This window comes from Microtus oregoni, unplaced genomic scaffold (assembly GCF_018167655.1).
Source record: "Microtus oregoni isolate MIOR12 unplaced genomic scaffold, Mior012 000022F_ref0000154, whole genome shotgun sequence".
In the NCBI taxonomy this organism is placed as follows: domain Eukaryota; kingdom Metazoa; phylum Chordata; class Mammalia; order Rodentia; family Cricetidae; genus Microtus; species Microtus oregoni.
Window position 1 is genome coordinate 14,618,220 of NW_024543081.1, and position 23,873 is coordinate 14,642,092.

Genomic DNA, 23,873 nt, shown 5'->3' on the forward strand with positions numbered 1-23,873 from the left:
CCTGCCTCCCTCCTCTTCACCCTGACCCTGTGGCAGCAGAGAGACTTCCGGTTCCTGATCTGTGGGACCTCAGCTTGAAAGAGTATGCGCAGGCAGAGGTCTGTGAGCAGCCCTGGGGGTGGGGCACCCAGGGTTTCTCCGGGCTCCCTTGCTTACTCAAAAGCCCTCCGACAGCTATTTGCACTTTAAAGGCTCTCACAACTCTCACTAAGGCTCACCCCTCTGGGGATAAGGTACTGAAATGCAAAAAAATGGGAGAAATACTCCCCAGTTTCAAAGCAACTACTATCTAAACCTGAAATGATCAAAAGTGACTTTCTCTTGAAAAAGAAAAAAAAAAAGCACAGCACCCAAATGACTTTGTTGGTTTGAAAGATGCGCTCATAAACTTGAAAATGAAAAATTAAGTCATTGCCTTTCTGTCCCCACAGCACTGGGGACCTCTGAAGTGTTGAACCTCCAGGTGTGTGGGCAGCAGAACCACTGTGCTCCAGAAAAATGGCTATGCTAGCTAGATAGGATCTGAGCTCCCCATGGAAGACTGGGGGTCCTGCAGAGTCTCGCTGGCTGCTTGGCTGCTGCCACTCAGGTTGCCTAGGTGATTGTTGATGACACCAAGTTCCTGGATCACCAGGCTCAGGTCCTCATGGAGTCTGAGCACAGCACCCCTCACCTCGCCTAGAAGCCCATGGAGAGAGCTCGCCTCGGGGGATTCCCTGGGCAAGCCTTCCCTTGTCTGAAAACTAGCCTGGGATAGGCTAACCGAGGGGAAGCAGGTTCTAGCTGGAGAGGAAAATGCTACCTGATTACTGCTAGGAGTGTGAGCTGGCTTCTCCGTAGCTGAGCCGGAGTTATCTTGGCCATTGGGGTATTCTTTGTCTTCTGAAGATGCTGTACCCCTGGGAGCAAAGGGGTGGCAAACCCTGGCTGCCTCATCTTTGTATGTGAAGGGGGCAGACGATGACTGTGGACGGGGCTGAATCAAGAAGGAAGGGCTGGTGAAAACCAGGGGAAAGTGATGGGCTGACTTCTCTGGATGGGCCGAGTCAGGAGACGACACAGACAAAGTAGAAAAAGAAGATGTGACCTCAGAGGCAGTGGAAACTAAAATAGAAGGAAGAGAGAGAGAGAGATTTATATAACATACAAGCAAGAGTAATGGCTACAATAATTGTGTCATGTAAACACCTATCTGGAAGGTCTCAATATAAACCAGTCTGAATTTTAAAAGTTTAAAAATTCACAAACCTGAAAAAACCCAAAGCCGGAAACAGACAAATCTACAGATGTATTATATACCAATAATGCCGTGGAAATGAACCTAAAATAGAATGATCAATATTCACCATGACATCTAAACCCTACCCAGCGTATTTTTACGCTACTGTAGGCCTCATCCCTGAGAGGAAGGTATTAAATCTTCTGCCTGCTGGGGTTTTATGTAGGCGTTTCAAGTAGGAAGGCCGAGAAAGTCCTAACTTAGCCTTTCACCTTTTCCCCCATACGGATATTATTATAACAGAATAAACTCCAGTGACTCCAGGATAATGAATCTTTTCCTCTCTGTGGTCAAACATAATTAAGACTAAGCCCAGCCCAGCTCAGATCCAGAGCACTGTAGCACGCGGACCCACTTTTCTTACCAAGGATCTGTAAGCGGCATAAAAACGTACTTGAAATCCATTTCATAAAATTAAAGACTTGAGAACAATTTCATTTCCTTTCATGTAAAAGCATACTAAATGTCTTCTATCTATTCCATTCTAGTTCCCCAAACTGTTATGAGTGTGTTCCTTAAGTGTTGCCTTTCCTGGGTGGAAACGGAAGAGGAGGGCACTGGGAGTTGGAGGGGGGAATGGGGGAGAGGGGCTGGGAGGGGAAGATGGGGGGGGGTGGAGGCTGCAGCTAGGATGTAAAATAAATAGATGAGTAAAAATAAAATAAGACAAAAGATAGCAGATGCTGGGGCTGGAGAGATGGCTCAGAGGTTAAGAGCCCTTGCTGCTCTTGCAGAGGACCTGGGTTCGGTCCCCAGCACCTACATGGCATCTCACAGTCATTAGTAACTTTGGTTCCAAGGTATCTGACACCCTCTTCTGACCTCTGTGGACACCAGGCATGCATGGGGTGCACATACATATATTGAGGCAACACACCTACACAAATAAAATAAATAAATCTTAAAAAAATAAAATGAAACAACTGGTGTTTTGTAAAAACGGCTCTTGGGTCACTGCACACTGCCCCTCCCATTAGAACTGACTGCATCATCGCATTTAAAATGATGAGGGAACTACAGTACTTTCCTTTACAGGGTCGCATGAAGCCCAGGATGGCCCCAAACTCACTATGGAGCAGAGGATGACCTTGAACTCGTGATCCTCTTGCCTCTGTTTCTCAAGTGCTAGGGTCACAAGTGTGTCACGACACTAGGTTCATGTGCTGGACAAAACCAAGAGCTTCATGAGTGCTCGGCGAGCCCTCTGTCCACTGAGCTAGACCCCCAGCCCTAAAGCATCTTATCCGACTGTTCCCCAAACTTCTTTGGACATAGGGCTTTTTTTTCCTCTTGGAATACCTACGTGGATTTATTTTTGGATATACGGCATAAACTGGTGAAATCTATCCTTGGGTGTGTGTGATGCGCTCTGAACTTGTTACTTTAAAGATTTACTCGGCCAGGCACACAGCAGGGAAGCTGAAGCCTGCCACTCAGCACTCGGGGATTTTGCTTTGTTGGTAGATTCTACTACATATTCATGTCCCTTCTGAACTAAACTGGAACTCATAAAAATGGTCAGGGCAGGTGGCCACTCTCTATTTTTTGCTCTAAGCTCTTCAGGGCCTATCTACAGTTCTCAGGGAAGGGTCCAGTCACAAAACTTGTTTTTGGATGCCAAGAGTATTCTCAGCTGATGTGGCAACAGGGATGGAAGGAAAGGGGGACTCAGCTGTGCATGGCCAAGGCCAGCCGAGCTCCCTGGGAGAATCTGGGTCAGGCTAATCCAGTCACTCTTTCCTGGCGCTGGGAGGGTGGTGCCATGCTAGTGGGCACGTGGATGATGAAAGCCACGTGTTCACATGCTCCATGTTGCATCCCAACTGTCGTCTGCTGCATCCTTCACCTCCTGGGCTGGCTCTCTGTTCTTCAGCCTCCATGTCCCCCTTTCTTATTTTGCTGTCATTTGTGAGTAGTGCAATCACCAGCGGGCCAAGGACAAGGAGGCCCGAGAGGCACTGGAATATGCATGTCTGAAAATGCTCTTTCTACCCTCAGGCTTAGAGATAGTTTTCATGAAGAATTCTAGGCAGAAAGTCTTTTCCTTTGGACTTTGAAAAATGTCTGAGAGTGTGTGTACACACACACACACACGTAAGAGCATCATGCTGCAGGCGGAAGTCAGAGGGCAATGTGGGACACTGGTTCTCACCTTTCCATCTTGTTTGAGGCAGATTCTCTTGTTTACAGCTGCGCACACCAGGCTAGCTGGCCTGAGAGAGTCTGGGATTCTCCCGTGTCTGTCCCCTATCTCTTCCTAGGAGCACGAAGACTGCAGTGCTCACTGCCACGCATGACCTATGTGAGTTCTGTGGATCCAAACACAGGTCTCCAGGAGAGCATGACACTTGCTGGACCACTGACTCTTGAAGGCCATCTTCCACCACCTTCTTATTTCCAGTATTTTAAGTGCTAAGTCACAGCCATTCTACTTTAAAAAAAAGATTTATTTACTTTCATTTTGGGTGTGGAGGTGGTTTACCTGTATGCTGGTCTATGTAACAGGTACATACCTGTTATCTGTGGAGCCCAGAAGAGAGCACTGATCCCTTGGAACTGCAGTTATGGTTGGTTGTGAGCCACCATGTGGGTGCTGGGAATTAAGCCCAGGCCCTTGGGAAGAGCAGCCATTGCCCTTAACTGATGAGTCCCTCTCCAGACCTGCTGTTCTAACTCTTACTCATGGCACAGAGCCTGCTGCACCTCTGAGGTATTAGCAGTTTTCCTCTTCATCCCCAGTACTCTGGAATCCTCGATGCTGTTCGCTGAAGCGGGGCTATCTTCATTGACTGAGGTTTGAATCAGGGAACTTGTTTCCTTCGGAATCAAATGTTTTCTCAAGGCTTCGATCAGGGAGCGTATGGCTCATGGTGTCTCTGCTCTCTCTCTGAACTCCTGGTTTGCACGTAAGAGTGTCTGAACTATCTTCTGACTCCTCGCTTTCTAATGTGTGCAGTGTGTGTGTGCACACACTCATGTGTATAGGTGCACGTGTGCCACAACAGTCATGTGGAGGTCAGAGGACATTCTTGGTTGTGGGTCCTCTCCTTCCACTGCAACACAGGGCCTCTTGCTGACGACCGTGTTCAGCCTGGCTGGTCTGTGAGCTTGCCAGGGTGTCCTTCTGCACCTCCCTCTCAATAGGACACACCAGGAGCACAGATGTGGGCTACCACATCCCCGTTCTGGGGCCCGAACTCCGGTCCTCAGGCTTGAGCAGCACTTTACTGAGCCTCTCTCCAGCCCTAATTTTCAAGTATGATTAGTGTGTGTGAGCGCAGCACAGCACACGTGTGGAGGTCAGAGGGCAATTGGCAGAATTGGTTCTCTCCTACTTTCACGTGGGTTCAGGGAATTGGCCTCTGGCTGTCAGGTTTGCTCGGTAAGCGTCTACCCGCTAAGCCACCTTATGAGTCCCCTTCCTACTTTCTCCTCCCCTTCTCTCTCTCTGACATTGTCTCTTTGCCCTACTTCTTGGAGGTTTCATCAGTCTTAGCTTGCAATCCTTCTGGTGAATTTCTTGTTTCTGCTGGCTGATTTTAATTTTGAAGAGGTTTTTTGTTATTCTCAGAAATTCTCCAGCCTGTTCTTGTTTTATAGACACGTCATATTTTCTTGTCTTTTGGAGAGTTTTTAAAGTGTTTTCTTCTCCCTTCACGGTGTAATGTCCTCCACTGTGTTCCCACACTGTTCCTTACGAGAGGCTCTTCCAGAAGGCTCCGGCTCCGTGTCTGCTTGAGGCTCAGAACAGAGGGTGAGAGCTGGCAGAAGCTTCAAACATGAGCACGAGGCGCCAACTCTGGGGCCCAGTGAAGAGTCGCCCCGGCGGGTTGTTTGACTGATGCGGCAGACGTCAGTGAAGCAGTTCCTCCTTCTGAGGCAGGTTAGCATCTCAGCACCGTCTCCTGTTTGCTGCCCGGAGAGGAAAGGGTTGGCTACCAGCCTTCCTGCAGCCATCAGGGGAAGGGTGCCCGCAGGCTCTGTTCACTCACTCCTGACAGCTGCTCTGGTTACAGTCCACACAAGCTGACCACTTTTTGGAGCTCTCATTTCAGAGACTCACCAAGTGCTCCTCCTGATTTCCAGGACCTCTCCCCACCCCCGGGAGTTATAGGGGTGGGTTATTCAAGGTAAACGGATCACTTCAAGGTGAAGTCCAAGGATAGAACTCATTTTTAATTTATTCTTTTTTTTTAAAAAAAAACTTTATTTAATTTTATGTATGAGTGTTCTGCATGTACACCTGTGTGCTGGACGAGGGCATCAGATCCCGTTGTAGATGGTCGTGAGCCACCATGTGGGTGCTGGGAATTGAACTCAGGACCTCTGGAAGAGCAGCCATTGCTCTTAACCACTGAGCCATCTCTCCAGCCCTTATTTTATTCTTTTATATGATGATGGTAGTGGTGTTTTTTGTTTGTTTGTATTTTTCTTAGAAAGAATCTCTATGTATCCCTGGCTGTCCTGGAAATCATTATGTACATCAGACTGGCCTCAAACTCAGATACCTACCTGCCTCTGTGCCCTGGGTGCTGGGACTATAGAACCCATTTTTAAAATAGCTGCTTCCTGGTTCGCTTTAGCACGTGCCTTGGTTTTACATGTGGTCTGCCCCCACACGATCATGCTTCCCAATGTGGCCATGACGGGTGGTGGACGCTTTAAGGCTTGGATCTGGTAGGAGGTCACAAGGTCATCGGGGATACTGCCCTTGGACAGGATTGTTGAATTTCTTACAGAACTCAGGTTAGTTCCTGTGAAAGTGACTTATTATAAAAACGCAAGCCTGACCCTCACATCCTTCTCTGGCTTCTTATCAGGTGACCTTTCTCTCACATGATGCTTTCACTCACCAGAGCTGAGCAGATGCTCTTAGACATTCAAAACTTTAAGCAGAGTAAATCTCCTTTTATTGACAAAGTATCTAGCCTCCAGTGTTGTGTTACAGTAACAGAACACTGACTAATACATCCCTCAATGTGGAATAGGTTTGATAACCTCATTTTAAACATGATGCAAAGGAATTCAGTGGCTAGAAATCTCTCCCAGATCAGAAAGTTACAAAGAGATGGGATGGGACTCAAATTCAAGAACCTCCTACGTCCCAGACTGTGAGCTCAGCAGGCACACTGCAGTCCACACCGCTCCGCTGTGCTGGAACGACTGCAGAAGTTCACTCTATTACAGAATTACGTTAACTTGTGGTTAAAATCATCAGGATGGTGAGGTGACATGGCAGCCATAGGAGCAGCTGACAGAGATACTGATCCTTACCCAGAGGATAATAAAGAAAGAAAGAAACTATATTTCATTATTTGAAGATTCCACTTCTCTTACTATGCATGAGTTAGAACTGTGGTCGGTATGTGGAAGTTATAGGAGAACCCAGTAAATAGCTCAGTAAATGAAAAAGGCTAGCATGGTTTGGAGGGGAAAGGTCCCCCAGGCTCACATTCTGAATGCTTACACCCCAGGTTGCAGTGCTATTTTAGAAGGTAGGGCATCTTTTGGAGGTGGGGCCTCACTAGGATAGGGTCCTGGGGGAGGGGAGGTGTTATCCCTGCCTGCTTCCTGTTTTACTATTTGTTGGTAGTCATAGATTGAGCCTCCTCCACAGGTCTGCACTCTGCCAATCCGCCCTGCCATGCTTCCCCCCCTCCATGGCTGAATCCTCGGAAACCGTGAGCCAGAATAAAGGTCTTCTCCCATGAGATGGTTCTGGCAGGTCTCGTGGTTGTGGCAATACAACAGTACCACTTGTTAACTTACTAATATTAATGGAGTTCCATACGAGCTGTGCATTCCCGAGGAAATGGCAGGCTTCCTGCCATTCAGGGAGCTTGCTACTGATTCCCTGTCAGAGGCCATGCATCCGATGGTAGAAAAATATGTTCTTGATGAAATTTGGAGATTCTGGAGCCCACAGTGTATTTACTGGAGAACCAAGGAACTGTTTCAGAAACAGTATTTGGCAGGAGGAGTGGAAGGGCCAGAGGTGGCAGACGACTCCAGGAAACAGTGTCTCTGGACACATGGACAGCTTTGCAAATATGAACCCACAGTGGCTGTGCCAGCCCAAGTCAGACCAGACCCCAGTGTGGGGAGGGGAGCTGGCATGAAGTCCCACCCCCAAGGGTAATTCTTAACTGCTGGGAGAGGGAGAGTCAGTTTTCTCTAAGAGTGGAGACCAATAAGTCAACCATGCCCCAGTGGAGGGTCACACAACACATTCAAGAATATTTGGGCAGCATAAACTGCCCTTGAGGAGGGCGGGGGTAGGGAAGTACACAAAATTAGGTGGGAAGGAAAGGGGGACTTAAGGTGAATATGGGCAAAAAGGGACTAGGAGACTTGGAGCCTGCAGCATTTAGAAAGAAGGTGCTCAGAGGAAACCCCCAAGGAGCCGAGAGGAAAATGAACTCAGGAATCAACTATTAGTGTGGAGCCATCCCCACACTAGGACATGGGTAGGTGCACACATACAGGAGGCCACTAAAGCCCCTCCCCCATACTTAGCAACAACATTGGGGACTTGCTAGAGTGTGGGTCTTGGGCCTTCCCGGGACCTGGTGAACCAGAGGCAAGGCTGGGTCCAGAAAAGCTGAGCTTCCAGGTTATAGGTGTTTCTAAAGTAGGAACCAGAAAATCTTCCCCTGGCCACCCTCCTTTGGCTCTGTGCCACCACTGCTGAGTGACAGCGTGGTGTGGGCTCCAGCTCTGATCTGCAGGCTCAGCGCTGAGAAAAGCCACTCGGCACTAATTGCTGCGCGCCAATTTCCTTTTGTTTCCAAACACTGTGCAGCTGCGCTGCACCCTTCAATCTGCTCCGGGGGCATCCTGCACTGCCCTTCTCTTCCCCTGTGCTGGCTCCCCGCAGAAGCGATGTGGGCATCCTGTTGGCACCGAGCCCCTTGGTGCGGGTACTACCGCAGTAAGATAGAGGAAGTAGCTGTGTTTTAAATGCTCGTCGTGTGGTACAGGCCAGTTGTCAGCTGCTCAAGGACAGCACTGACAAACTCATTCCAAACGCTGATGAGTTATCTTTAACATTTCTACTGCAAACGCAGAAGGCCTGCTAATTAAGATACAATAGCTTTCTATTTAAATCGCATTTAGAACTATGTGGCAAAGATGAAAAAGGTACATTTCCAGGGATATTGCAATCTTTCTCTGGTGTCCATGTGTTTTATCTGGAGCAGCAGACCCCCGGACGGCTAAACACAGATTTCTCACTTTCTCTCCCTAATTCATCTCTTTCAATGCTCCCAGATGACATACAGTGACTTCCAAATGAGCAACACACACAAACTAAAGTACTGTCACCCCTCCAATGTATCGTTTTATCTAAATGGTTGTAAAGGGCTTATTTAGAATGTTAAAAGTAGAAACAGCTAAAATGTCCACTGATGGCTGTGTCAGCAGCCTGCGTCTGCACCACGGAACACCATTTGGTCACGAAGAGGGACAGACTGACGCATGGCACAACTCTGAGAGTACGCTGGGAGGACGAAGCTGACAAGGGGTCTCATCCGGGATGAAATGTCCAGGAAAGGCAGAACTCAGGCAGAGAGGCTTAGTGGCAGCCAGCAGCGATGGAGAGGTTGGGTCTAGGGCTTGCCCAAGCAATGAAAGTACTGTGGAACTCTGGGAGGACGTAAAATGCACTGTGCATGCGGCTCATGCGTCAGTGGACGCGCACACGCTCCTTCTCAGCCGCTCTGTCTTACATCTGAGACCGGATCTCTCACTGAGCCTGAAGGGCACCAGCCAGCCTAGACTGGCTGGTCAGGGAGCCCAGACATCCCTGTCTCTGCTGCTCCAGGGCTGGGGTTATAAATGAATGTGGCCACACCTAGCTGTTTACACAGGCATGAGGGACTTGAACTCAGGTCCTTATGCCTGTGTAGCAAGCTCTTACCCACAGAATCATCTCCCTAGATCCACATTTCCTAGGTTTTTAAAGGGAAAATTTCAAATTTTTTGTTGGCTCTGAGGGTTTTTCCAGTGTTCCTAGTGTTGTAACCATTTAACATAGTTCCTCTTGTGGCAAACCCCCCCAACCATAAAATTATTTTGTTGCTCATTCATAACTGTAATTTTGCTTCAGTTATGAATTGTAATGTAAATATCTGATATGCAGGATATCTGATATTCTTCCCTTGGAGGGGTGGAGACCCAGAGGTTGGGAACCACTGGCTTCTACAGTTCACCGTCTGCTGTGCTGGTCTTGGAGGGTGGAGACCCAGAAGTTGGGAACCACTGGCTTTTACAGTTCATGTCTTCTGTGCTCGTCTGGTTATTTCGCCAGCAGAGATGAAGCAGCAAAGAACTGCACAGAACAGTTGTGGACCAAGGACAGAAACAGGCAGGGGCCAGAGCATGCACCGCTGCTGTTTCTCAGCAGGCTGTTCAGCTCTAAAAAGACGACACAGCAGGCAGCTGGGACCTGAGAGCAGGAGTGAATACTGCCTGTGGGGTCCTGGCACCTACAGTTCTCCGTCTGTCCCGTGTGATGAGGAAACAGATAATGATGGGAAACAACAGTCTGAGCTACAGATGGTAACAAAATCAAGTGGAGGAGAGGCAATGGGCTGCCACAGGGTCATTCTTCAGTATCAAAGGTCATAAGGAGCTGGCATTCAGGAGGGCGTTGAAGCACGGAGGTGGCCCCTCCACCCCATTTGAGGTCACGGAGACACACAGTGCAAGTGCTTCTGAACTCGCTCAGCTCGTTACTCCAGGGAGTTCATGATGTCGGATGAGGACTCTTTGTGTAAACACTTCTTGAAAGCGGAAGCTGAGAGCGTATGCATTCTCCATCATCCCCAGTGTCGGGCTATGGAGATCAGATGCCCACTTCAGTCTTGCACCTGCAACAAGTAGGTGCTCAGGATGGCCCCACTCTCAAGCTCTGGTTCCCAAAGTGCTTTACTTCGCACTCACACCCAGCCGTCCCGTCACTCCTAGGCATCCGCAGGACCTGTTGAGACTACGAGACCAGCGGCCCTTCTCTGCTCCCTCCACTATCAGCTGTCTCCTTTCTCGTCAGATTCCCGCCACCTTGCCATTCCCATGCCACGCCACTGTGACTTCTGTCTCATCTGCTGAACTGCACTCCTCTGCTGTAAGGACCGGATGTTAAGTACTGTGGTCACCAGCGCTGTGTGGCCTGGGTTATTGTTGTTCTCCTTGACTGCCACTGGGGTACAAAGGTTTCTGAAATCTGCCCGTAAGGCAGCCAGGCGGGCTGTGTGCCAGGTACGCTCTTCCTGCCACAGGCAGTGGCCAGAGGCTGTCTCCTGTTGGTCTCATCTTGACTCCATAAGAGTTACATCTCCTTCCTTCTCGTCCTGCACCCACGCCTAAGTTCTTCATGTCTGGTCCCTGCAGACCCTCCAGGCTACTCAGGAGTCTTTAGTCACTTTTCTGGTGCTGAGACAGCTCAAGAAGAGAAGGGTTCGTCTTGGCCCACAGTTCAGTGGCACACCGTGGTGGGGCAGGAGTGTGAGGCAGCTGCTCAGGCTGCATTTCTAGTCAGGAAGTAGAACAGAAGCAAGCTTTCCCCTTTGTAGTCATTCAGGAGCCACACCCACAAAATGGCGCTACTCACAATTAGGGTGGGTCTTTGCACTTCAGTTAACCCATTCTGGAGACTCTCTCACAGATATGCCCAGAGCTTTGTCTCCTGGTGATCCTAGATCCTGTCCAGTTGTGAGTCACTAATAACCACCACAGGTGCCGTCCCCCTGCAAGAAGCAACCGAGGCTGTGACTTGGGATGAGAGGTGCAGAGGCTTGCTGCTTCAAGACGGCAAGCAGCCCTGTGAAACAGCCTTTCTCCTCCAAAAAGGTTCTTCCCTTTATTTCTGGGTTCCAGACTCAGGTCCACTTTCCCAGGGTCATGCCCCACGAGGACCTCTGGTTACCTCCCTGCACTTCTGTGACCTCTAGCCGCCCTGGATCTCTGAGTGGGTGTGGGGAACTGAGCCGAGGTCCTCTGTAATGGCAGTACAGACTCTGAACTGCTGAGCCATCTCTCCAGCCCTGAAGTTCAAACTTCTTAATCTGCTCCTCAGGCTCCACATCCTCCATCTGGCTCCATGCTCCAGCATCCCCCTTCTATGTTTCTCATGGACCTGCTCCATTTCTGCCACTTCTAAGCTGGCTTTAGTTCACTAACAAAACACTAACAACTACGACGTGCACGGTACTGTGCCTGGTGCGGGGAGACAATCATAAACAGGGCAGGCAGGGTTGCTACTAATAGTCGAGGAGGAATGCGCTCAGCTATTAAGTCTACGTGTAGCTATTGTTTAGCGAAAACAACAGACGGCCTCGTGGAAGGCGGAGGAAAGATGAGTGAGAGTTTCTACACCCCAAGTTCACTCTAGGAAGGGTGGAGGGGGGGGATGCGGCAGGGAGGGGCGGGAGAGTGCCAGTGAGATCCTGGGAACTGTACCAGAGTGATAAAAAGAACCTGGGCTGCTGAAAGGAAGAAGCCAGGCTGCTCGAGGCTTGGAAGGCTGTTTGTTCTTTACAAGAAAATGGCGATCAATCCACAGCTGAGTGGCTGCTTTCTGAGGGATGAGTTGGAGCTCTCCAGAACCTCTGTGTTCAGTGACAGTATTTCACAGTGGGAATGCCTTTTCTGCGAGGAAGGTGTTGTCCTGGCTAGTTTTATGTCAACTTGATACATGGGAGAGTTATCTGAAAGGAGGGACCCTCAAGAAAATGCCTCCATAAATTCTGGCTGTAAGACATTTTCTTAATTAGTGATTCACAGGGGAGAAGCCAGCCCATTGTGGGTAGTGTCATCCCTGGGTTGGTGGTCCTAGGTTCTGTAAGAAAGCAGGCTGAGGAAGCCAGTAAGCAGCACTTCTCCAAGGCTTCTGCATCAGCTCCTGCTCTATTTGAGTTCCTGCTCTGACTTCCCACAGTGATGGAGTGTTACCTGAAAGTATAAACTGAAATAAACCCTTTCTTCCTCAGCTTGTTTTTGGTCATGGCGTTTCATCACCGCAACAGTAACCCCCACAGGCGTGTACCTGTTGCTGAGAAGGCATGAGAAGGACGCTGACAGAGAGACTCCGAGGTTAGCGATGGGCTAACACTCATGCATCTAAGTAGTGCAGCAGTGACTGTATGTGCTGAGTCCCAAGTTCCACTCGGAGGGCTTTGCTTCTGTGACCCCCACGCGGCAGAGCCATCCTCATCTGCCTCACAAACCAGGCACCTACATGCAGAGGCCAGGTACCTCTCCCGTTGCCACGCTGTGAGTGGCAGAGGAGCTGGGATCCTAAAACCCGCCTTTCTGACTCTAGAGCCTGTGCTGTCACAGGAACGCTGTTCAGCCAATTACGGGGCCCTAAGAAGGCTTCATGATGAGGTCTCCAGTCTCTCTCCAGCACGGGGAACTCCGCCATCACGTTCTGTCAGATTCACAGTGTTGCTTCTATTGGGTTGATATTGAGATAGCTCAGTGGGTCAGGCAGTTGCTGCCAAGCCTGATGAGCTGAGAATCATTCCTGGGACCCACACAGTGCAAGAAGAGAACAGACTCCTGCCATTGGCCCTCTGACCTCCAGACTTGAGCTGTGGCACACACACCCCTATACACACACACACACACACACACACACACACACACACACACACCAAATAAGTAAATAGATAAATGTATGCAATAACTTGGAAGTAGTAACCCACACAAACGTAATTTAGTGCTTAGTAACAGAAGTTTTAACAATTTGCAATAAGTGTAAAATCTATCAATGTCACATAAATTTATTATCTATCTCTCCATCTATCATCTACCTACCTACCCATCTCTCCCTTCTATTAACAAAATTGGAAAGAGAAATTAAGATCCAAATGAATTTTTAAAGAAATCAAATATAGATTACAGCTAAGAATGGGGTAAGAAACGGAGTAGGCTGATTAAGTACTGCAGTGTCGACTGGAGGGAAAGATTAACCTCGTTATTCTGCCAGTCATCCTGACTGACAGCCCAGGGATTCCCACCCAGGGCCAGACTCCAACAGCTGGAAACGTTCCCCACTATAAAATCAAGGCTCTTGTTCTCTCGAATATATGCACTATGGTGTCTTGCTTTATGATGCATCTTGAATAGTTCTGCTTTCAAGATTTAGGCTGTTTTACATACTTTACATTTCCCGTGGAGATTAATGTAAGGCTCAACTTGTCAATTTCCTATGGCCCCCTTCTGGGGCCGCACTGAGTCAACGGAACGACAGGGGAAAGCATCCTGAGCCGCATCCTGAGCCGCATCTCTATACTGAAGCGGTAGAGCCTCTCCACTGTCAGGCCCTCGGTGGTTCTCAGAAACCGTTCATAGGTCTCAGGGCAGGCTGTTTTAGTTCTTCTGAGATATGGTCTCGTGTATTCCAGGGTAGCCTCCATCCTGAACGTCTGATCTGTCTACACCCCCCCAAGGGCTGGGCTTGCAGCTATGTGCCCCCACGCCTGGCTTATGCAGGCCTCAGGATGGCACCCAGGGCTTCAGCGTCCTATATGCTAGTTGAGCACGCTACCAGCGGAGCCACATCCCAGTCCTCAGTGTGAGATTTTTTTCCCCCAAAGACAGGGTTTCTCTGTGTAGTCTTGGTTGTCCTGGAACTTACTCTGTAGACCAGACCTCAAACTCACAGAGATCTGTCTGCCTCTCCTGAGTGCTCAGACTAAATCCATGCGCCACCACTGCCCAGTTTTTTTAAATTAATTTTTTTAAAGATTTTATGCCTGTGTATGTATGTGCAGTGTGTGTGCACCGTATGTGTGTGTGTGAATTTCCTACATAAAGAATCATGTTATCACTGAACAAAGGCAATACTATGTTTTCCTTTCCAGTATCCACGTCTTCGATCTCTTCCTATGGTCTATTTTGCCCGGCTGGGCCCTCTAACCCACTGCTGAAGAAAACCGATTCAGAAGACACGCGCCCTGCTCCTTGCCGACGCAGTCTGGACGGCCCTCGCTCTTTCATCATTAATTATGTCTGCGGTGCAATTTTAAAAGACACTCGTTATCAGCTTGAGGGAAGCTCCTTTTTATTCCTAATTTGCTTACATTTTTTATAATCATAATTGAATGTAGAATTGTATCAATTTTCTACATGAATCAAGATAATTATATCATTTTAAATCTTATTCTATTAATGTGGTGGATCGCAGAGATTCATTTTCAAACATCAAGCCAACGCTACAGCTCTGGGAAGAATCCCACTGGGTTGTGGGACATTGTCACTTCTTGATCTTGCTGGATGTGATTTGCTAACATCTTATTAAGACTTTCTGCATCTGATGTTAATCCATGTTGCTCTCTAATTTACTTTTCTTGCACTGTATGTCAGACACGGGTAGCAGATTAGCCATCTTCATGAGATGATGGGGTAATGCCCTGGGAGTATTCGGAAAGAACAAGGAAGCCTGATGCTTTGCCTTCCTTACAATGTGCCAGCAAAACTCCATGGGATCGAGGCATTGTTTGTAAGATGGTCCTGGTAATATACTCAGGTATATATGTTTGTAAATGTATGCACTCCCATATTATATATACACACGCCCTTAACATAGGTATATATGCACATATTATAACATATACCTTTAACATGGGAACACACACGCACACAGATCTATCTATGACCTATGACAAGCACAAAGGTTATCTCAGGTCAGTTTCAGTCATTTACTAGCTTACCCATTTCAATCGAGGGCCAAACCCACTGATCACATAATAGTCTCTTATACTACTTTGATGTTGGTATTTATAGTGTCCGTAGCTATCCCATCTTTCTCTTCCCTGGTGAGGCAGGGACTTGAACCTGGGGCTCATGCAGGCAGAGCAGCGCCCTCCCACTGTCTTTCTTACAATCAGTCACTGTTGGAAATATTTCCTTATTTAACTTGTGGTTTCATCTTTGTCTTATAGGTTATCTAGAAGGGTACCAGTAAGGGCCCCAAATTTAGGGTTCTTCTGAGTATTTTACTAGCATTTTCTAACTTGATCCTCATGTGGCTGGTGAACAGACACTTAGTTTAAAAATGTATTGCTAGTTTTTATATTTGCAGATTAGATTATTCCTGTTAATTTATCTTCAGATTCCCTTACTTATCCTTCCTTCGTCTCCAGTCCACTGCTAAATACCTCCAGGGAAGTTGCCATTCCCGTTAGTTTTCCCCTCTGCAGTGTCCATTTTGTTCCTTTGTGGTATTGTCTTCAGAGACTGTCCTCTCTGTTCACTCATTGTGAATAATGAGGTCCTGGGGTATATTTTTTGTTGTTTGCTGAGTAGTATCCTTCTGTGTAGCCAAGGCTAGCCTCAAACTCACTATGTAGTGTAGACTAGCCTTGAACTCATCATCCTCTTGCCCTAGCTTCATGAGTGCTGCATACACAAGTGTTCACCATGTCAGGCCAACTTCTTGAATACATTTTTAGGGGTTTCTTCATGAACTCACGTGCTAACCACAATATGTTTGTCATCTAGCTGTCAGCTTCTAGCAACTTCTTCCATGTCTTCACTATGGGTCACAGCTTCTTATTAATTTCAAAGTCTGGCAACTTATTTATTTCTTCTTAATTATGTGTCTGTATGGGTTTATGCATGTGAGTGAAGGTATCTGTGAGGCCAAAGGGAGCACAGGAGCTGGAGCTGCAGGCTACTATGAGGTACCCAGTGCGGTTGCTGGAAACTGGCCTTGGATCCTCTGCACTGAGCCATATCTCCAGCTCCATGTTGGACATTTAATAAATATCGTAGTACATGTTGGTAGAGCCCCTTGATTCTGTGACAGTCCCCTGCAAATGCTGTAGCATATGTTTGTGGAGCCCCTTGATCCTGGTAGTCCCCTGAAGACTGGTTTCCATTCCTGTGGGCCTGACTCTTCCAACTGTCACCCATTCAGTGCACAGAAGCTGAAGGCTTTTTCCTTTGGTTTCCAGCACGGATTAGGGGGTCTCCCTACAAGTTTAGTTAGTGATCAGTCAAGGATTTGGGTAGAATTTATACACAATTTATATTGTGCACCCTTCTCAGTCTCCCTTGAGACTTCTGCCATCCCCCCCCCCCCATGTCTCTGTACAACTGTTCTTTGTTGCTCAACTGGGGATGTAAGACATCTGATCTAAGCTGCATGTGACCACGCACAGTTAACAACATCTATGAATCCTGCCCAACATAAACCATAAACTTAACATGAGAGGTTTTGAGGGTTTTGTTTGTTTGGTCTTGGCTTTGGGAGCTCGACCTTGGCTTTTACATGTACACTTTGCAGACAGCAGTGTCGCTTGAATGCCTGCTAGGCTGTGTAGATCAGAGTAGCCACGGGTCTTCATTTCAGGACGGTATTTTTTTTTTTTGAGCTTTAAAATGCCTACTTGACCTTTTCACAACACAGAGGGTAGCAGTCTAATGAAAGTCTATCTTCTATTTGAAAGTCCCTGCCTTATATGCCTGGTGACTCTAGATTCTAGACATCTGTGACTCTGTTCCTGTGGGCTTTCTGTGTACTTGTTCATTCCATCTTATACCTAGAAATTTTTGGTTAAATGCCTAAGTTTTTCTGTGAGAAATCATAGTAGCTTTTGCAAAAGGTCTGTTTTCTGGGTGCCAAATGGAGCCCGAGGCAGGCACTCTGTCTAGACTCTACACGGATGTTCTGCATATAAGGATGCTGCTGTTTTTGTCATGTCCTTCCCGTAGTGTGGCTGAATGACAGAGCCTGTCAGGTCCCCTGGCCCAGCCGAATGAGAGGAGCATCTTCATGGAATGCTCCCTCTTTTTTGACATCTTACGGGTATCAGAGGCTCTGCTTAGCGTGCTGGTGTCTCAGAAGCTCCCTGCTTTAGCTTTCTTTCTGAGAACATTCAGCTTTGCAGCATGCAGCTGCAGACAAAAAACTGTCTCCCTGTGGCTCCTCATCCTCTCACTGGAACCCCCAAACTCAACCTCCAAAGCCCAGCGAGACTGGGAACCCACTTCTGATCCAAGAAGGAGATGACTGAGATCAACTGGGACTTGTCAAAATACTCTTCTCCCTGGGGTCCAGATCCACTGTGTTTCTCCCTTGGTGGTCTTCTGATAACTTAAACCAGCTTCTAGTAATTTTTCAGCTTTAATATTATTGGAGGTGTGTCAGAAAATGCTCCAAGAATGGAGTCGTATGAGGAGACTTCTGAATGCTTGTGAGAAAACACCAAGAAAGCAAGATAAGAGTCTTATGACCTCAGTTTCTTCAAAACACAGAATTGTCCTTGGAATGCTTTTTCGTGCTCCTCCCAGGTGTAGCAGGTAGTTTACTTAGGATTACTTATTATTGCTTGCTGTTGCTTTCAAGTAAATGCCTCTATGGAAAAACATGTTTTTGCCACATGCTGCTTGTCCTTGTGATTGCCTACTTTACACGTGTGATTCTCTTTAGCCCTCAGAATATAATTTGCCTGTGCTCTAAATAAAGTAGCTACTGCAGAGGTTTTAGTCCACTTTACTCATCAGCTCTGTTCTCCAGGTCCCACTGCTTCTAGATTGGTAAAAAGAGGTGGTATTAGATGGTTGTCAACTTCATTATAACCATAGCAACTTCCCAGAGCACAGCCATGCCTAGAGGCCACCACAGCACAGCAGGAGGTGTCTTCCTTGGCAGGTAGTCTCAGCAAGAAAGTTAATTTGATGACAAAAAGAAGATTCATTTAAAAATGTACATTTATTTATCTATTATCCGTCCGTCTGTCCGTCCGTCCGTCCGTGTGTGTGTGTGTGTGTGTGTGTGCGCATGCATACTTGTGTCACAGTGTGCCAGAAAGTCAAAAGAAAGCGCGTAGTAGTAGATGCTCTCTTTCCAGTGTGTGGGTCCTGGGGATTGAACTCAGGCCATCAGGTTTGGTAGAAAGTGTCTTTACCTGCTGAGCCACCTTGGCAACCCTAAGATTCAGTTCTACTACCTTCAGGCTATTCAATACCGAAATGTTTTAAACAGAGTTATCTTTGAAACCCCTTTTTAAAAGAGGCTCTCTTACTATTTACTGCCTGAGACCAAGGTCAGTTCATTTACACCCCCCCCCCAACTGCCCCATTGTTCTTAATTCTATGTATTTTTACATGCTGGCTTCCATTACTTTTGTTTATATGCAGTTTTGATTTGCATTTGAGGCAGTTTAAGAGATTTATGTTGAAATCTTTGAACTCATACAAGTTGGTGAGCATTATTACCCAGAAGCACCTACAAAGTCACCACTTAGTTTTTTAAAAATTCATGTGCAAGCAAACTAGTCTTTTACTAATTAACTTTGAAAAGGAAAGCCTAATTGCATAATGCAAGATTTACTAGGTGACAGTCAACAGCCAGACTTGATTCTCTGTCGCAGTCTAAATAATACCGCAGCTCATTTCATTCTGCTTCGTTTCACACAGGGACTCATTATACAGCCCTGCTCACCTTGCCCTCAATCCTCTTCCTCGGTTGCTGCTATAGACAGAGAAAGGACATGGTTCCTTAACCCTTTGGTGCACATACGTTAGAGCCTTAGAGAATGCATACACAGCTGTGTATGTATATGTGTCTGCACACAGTCTCTTCATGAGTTACCTACATGTTTAACTGGAAGCTTCAGTGAATGTCAGTAACATCTAATTTGGTTTGCATAACAGTTATTCAGAATTGATGTTAATATATTCGATCAAGTACTTGCTTGAAGTGTCTGCTACTCATTTAATAAAAGGACACATGACCTCCCAAGAAGCCCTTCAGTGGTGGCTACATCCTGATAGGATTGAGGAAGAGTGAGTGGAGGAGACAAGGAAAGGACAGAAGGCAGAGAGGTCACAGAAGGCCTCTGCAGAACATTTTCACTAGCATTTTTGGCTTGTTTGGGGGTACACTCACCCCGCATGGCTAAGGGCTTGAGGCTCACATCTTCTTCCATCCAGCAGATTTTGGACTGCACAGGGGTCTGGACGTCCTCGCTGGCTCTGGTCTCCTTCTCTGGGCTGACAGTTTTGAACGAGGGTGAGACGTAGAGTGTCTCCACAGAGGACTGGTTGTGGAACATGAACTCTGCCTTGGACATCCTCAGACCCAGGCTGACAAACTCATCTTTACCAGACGGCCTACATGCCTGTGAAGGTGCCAGTGTTTCAAAGCTTTCTACAGCCATCTGCTTTTCCTGAGGAGTTTGTGGGGTACTTCCTGTGGTAGTATTTGTGATGGTTTCCTCCAATCTCTTGACTAAACCCATATTTGTCTGCATTGATGGTCTTTTTTCTGAGGGAATAGACATGGCATCTGTAAAATAGCAAGTAGCCCCAAATTAAAACTGAAACGTTCCATTTAAAATCCACTTTAATAAACAGGATCTTTCTTATTTGGTCTTCTGCTTTCCTACAAGGCTGGTGTGTTCTATTTCAAGTACCCCTGAGCTATAACTGATGCCTTAGTCATTTGGGGGCTGCTTCTCCCTCTCTCAGCAGCACTGAAACTCAAGGCACAGATTTCCAATAACTTCCCTTTAAATCTTTCTCCCTTCACCCACTCATCTGTCTCTGAGCTACTATATTGTCAGTACCTTCAAGCCTTCATCCTTTACATGATAAACTAGACAAAATATACATCATTCTATCCTTATGGAGCCCTTCATCTCTCCTGGAATGAAGGTTGTCTCTTCCCAGGAGGCACATTCAGAAACTCCTCAGGGGCAGCATCATTTTATTGAATCTTTTGTCTATGCAGAAGACAACACATTCTTTTACAGAATTGTTTTGATTGTTACTACAATGTAAACTTTCTGTTCATCTTGTCACTAAATAGCCACAAATACATCGAAGCACCAGGAGAGCCTGGAACAGAAGGGGCTGATGCATTGTAAGAAACCAAAACCTCAGGTGAACCTGGGTTGGGACCACTGCCTGAAACCACACATCTTGACTGAATTTCTAGATGGACTGGATCCCAACCCTCAGTATGAGGGACTGTTCTCAGATAGTTTCATCCTAACCTGGAAATGGACAGAAAAAATGTTTCTTAAGAGATTGGGTTCTTACAATTAGAATCACAACACAGTGAGAGGGGGTATGCTTACTCCCCAGCACTTCCACCAGGGAGGAGGTCACTGCCAGGCGATTAAAAACATCCCAAAGTACACTGTATGATCCTTCAGAGTGCACACATGCAGGCTCTCAGCACCTCCAGAGGTTGCAGAAAACTTCTGGTGTTTGTTTACCCAGGAGTAGAAAGTTCAAGAAACTTATATGAGTCGCTTTAGTGTCGTGGTGCAGCTAGTCTCGGTTTGTGTGTAGTCACTTAGCAAAGATGCCTGAAGAAATTCAGATCCAAGACCAACCAGTGGAGGAGGAAGAGGTTAGGACTTTTGCCTTTAAGGCAAAAAATTTCCAATTAACGTCCTTGATCATCAATAGTTTCTATTTGAATGAAGAAATCTTCCTGAGGGCGCTCATTTCAAATTCATTAGACCTTCTGGGTAAGATCAGAGACGAGAGTTTGACAGATCCTAGTAAACTACTCAGGGAAGGAGCTGCACATTAATCTCTTTACCAACAAACAAGATCAAACCAGCACTAGAACTGGAATGGCCAAGACTGACTTGATCAACAGCCTTGGCACTGCTGCCCAGACTGGCACCAAAGCCTTCATGGAGACCTTGCAGACTGGTGCAGATATCTCTGCGACTGGCCAGTCTGGTGTTGCTTTCCACTCTGTGTATTTGGTTGCAGAGAAAGTGACTGTGGTCACCAAGAATGATGATGAGCAGCGTGCCTGAGTCCTCAGCAGGGGCGTCTTTCTAGTGAAGACTGACTCAGGGAACCAAAGGTTTTCATCTGAATGAAAGAAGGCCGAGCTGAGTATTCGGAGGAAATGAGAATAAAGGAAGTTGGGAAGAAACATTCTCAGCTTATTGGCTACTCCATCACTCTCTCTGTGGAGAAGGAGACATGATAAGGAAGCCCGTGATGATGAGGCTGAAGAAAAACGAGATAAAGAGGAGGAGAAAGAAAAAGAAGAACAGGAGTCTGATGACAAGCCTGAAACAGAAGATATTGGTTCCCATGACAAAGAGAAGGACAGTAACAAGAAGGAGGTTTTAATGGAGCGCAAGGGTCAGGAAGAATTAAACAGCAGAGCCACTTGGCCCAGAGATCCTGAAGACATTGCTAATGGAGACTGCGGAGGGTCCCAAGAGCCTAACCAACAAGTGGGAAGGGAACTGGCAGCAAAGCGGTTTTTTATGTTGAAGGACAATTGGAATTCTGAGCTCTTCTTTTTGTCCCAAGATTTGCTCCTTTTGATCTGTTTGGAAACAGAAAGAAAAAAAAAAGAAAAAGAAGATTGAGTTGTACATACACTGAGTTTTCAGTATGGGTAACTGTGAGGAGTTAATCTCTGAGTATCTGAAGTTCACTAGAGGGGCGGCGGAGTCCAAGGCTCTCCCTCTAAGTATTTGCCACGAAATGTCACAGCAAAGCAGAAACTTGAAAGTTATCAGAAAAAAAAATTGGTCAAAAAATGCTTGAGCCACCCGCTGACCTGGAAGAAGATGCAGCGAACTACAGAAAGTTTTATGAATGCTTCTCAAAAAATATAAAGCTCGGAATTCATGAAGCCTCTCAAAATTAGAAGCAGCTTCCAGAGTGGCTGTGCTTCTGCACACCTGCTTCTGGGGATGAGGTGGCTCCTCTCAGGGAGGACGGCCCAGAGTGAATGAGAACCAGGAGCACATCCATTTTATCCCAGCTGAGACCAACAACCAAGTAGCTAACTCGGAACATCTCTGACAGCATGACTGAGCAGCAATCTGTACAACTGAGCCCATAGATGATACAGTGAAGGACTTCACAGCTGAAGGACCTGAGGGCGAGACTGTAGTGTCCGTTATCAAAGAAGGACTGGGACTTCCAGAAGATGAAGAGGAGAAAAGGAAGACAGCAAGAGAAAAACAATGTTTGAAAACTTTTACAAAATTATAAAAGACATCTTAAAGGGAAAGGTTGAAAGGTCAAAGCGATTGGTGAAACCCTCATGGAATCGCCACAGAACATATGGGTGGACAGCCACCCATGGAGAGAGCCATGTGAGCCCAAGCCCTCAGGGACAACTCAATGACAGGTTACATGGCAGCAGAGAAACCCGGAGATAAACCCTGACCACTCCAGTACTGAAACCTGCAGGCGAAAGGTAGAGACTGACAAGAACGGCAAGTGTGTGAAGGGTCAGGTCATCCTGTCTTCCGGCTTCAGTCTGGAAGATCCCCAGACACATGTTAACAGGATCCAAGGGGTGATCAAGCTTGGTCTAGGAACTGATGAAGAGGATCCCACCTCAGATGACACCAGTGCTGCTCTAGCTGGAGTAATGCCCCCCCCCACGAAGGAGATGGTTAACACATGACCCACAGAAGGAGCAGACTAAGCTTCACCTGAAGAACCACGTGCTCAATGTTTCCTTTATTCCTTCTGATAATACAGTTTCAAGGAGTTGGGCAAGATTTAAAGTATCTGTGCGGCATGAAAACTAAGGGGAAGATAAAATTGCTTTCTGATTCTTAGACTGTGGCACTGCAGGCTTGTTTCAGCAGGTTGGAAGAACATTTGTTGAATGACATAAGGTAAGCAATCTGAACTGTTTAAGCTGTCGAGCTGGATTCCTTAGTAGACCAAATCACCTGTCACTGAAATGTCCTGAGATAGAGCTTCATGTCTAAATGGGGGAAAAAACTGTTAAGATGCCTTAAGTATCAACTTCTAGAATCTACTTTTGAAAATTTTTTATCCCTGTAGTGAATTCTGCATGTACTAACTAATCTTAGTTAAGGACTAATCTAAGAGGTAAGAACTCAAGCTGAAACAACTTAATAAGAAGTCCCCATGAAAACCCTAAGCTCCTAGCGGTCTTGTAACTCAGCGAGGCTTGCGAATGAAAGTACCCAGTCACATCTTGCTTTAAAAGGTAAATACAGAATGTGTGTGTGTGTGTGTGTGTGTGTGGAGAGAGAGAGAGAGAGAGAGAGAGAGAGAGAGAGAGAGGGAGAGAGAAGAGGGTGAGAAAGAGGGGAATTTATTTTGCTTTACACCAGAAATCATGCTTTTTCTAGTTGTCACATCTTTTCATTTTTAATTTTTTATTTTTTGGGGTTTTAAGACAATGTGTGACTCTGTAGTTGAGGTTAGCCTGGAATTCAGGTCCTGTGCCTTGCTCTTGAGTCCTGGGATTCCAGCTTTCTACTGTGCTATCTTTGGAAACTCAACTCACGTACTGCTTCCTCTTCAAAGCCTGCCCTGACCCTTCTGTCTATCCCTTCTGTCTTATTATGGCCTCCATGACCAAAGACTGGAGCCTGACGAGCAGCCATAACACTTCATTAGGTCAAGCCTTGTCCCAGGGTGATACAGCCACCCTGAGCTTTCTCTGTGTCCCAATGGTGCCAGTCCTGAAGGATGTACTCAATCAATGTCTTTTCAATGGAAGGAAAAATCCAGACACAAGAACCAAAGAGAAAGTAATGCTTTTGTTTTTCTAAATTTAACATAGTTTAACAACTTAATAACAATAAGAGGAAACAGAAAATTG

General features: G+C 46.7%; 1 protein-coding gene and 1 pseudogene across 1 annotated transcript in view; one reads left to right on the forward strand and one right to left on the reverse strand.

The window, feature by feature from the left end:
• Positions 1-511: 511 nt before the first annotated feature.
• The window catches only part of Enthd1 (ENTH domain containing 1), a 106,875-nt gene continuing 83,513 nt past the window's right edge, over positions 512-23,873 (reverse strand). The window contains exons 5-6 of the mRNA XM_041672517.1: positions 19,146-19,577; positions 512-1,104 (exon numbers count right to left, since the gene is read on the reverse strand). Of these exons, the coding sequence (XP_041528451.1) occupies positions 512-1,104; positions 19,146-19,577 (1,025 nt within the window). The remainder of the gene's footprint in view (positions 1,105-19,145; positions 19,578-23,873) is intronic.
• LOC121461137 lies at positions 20,601-22,694 on the forward strand (annotated as a pseudogene).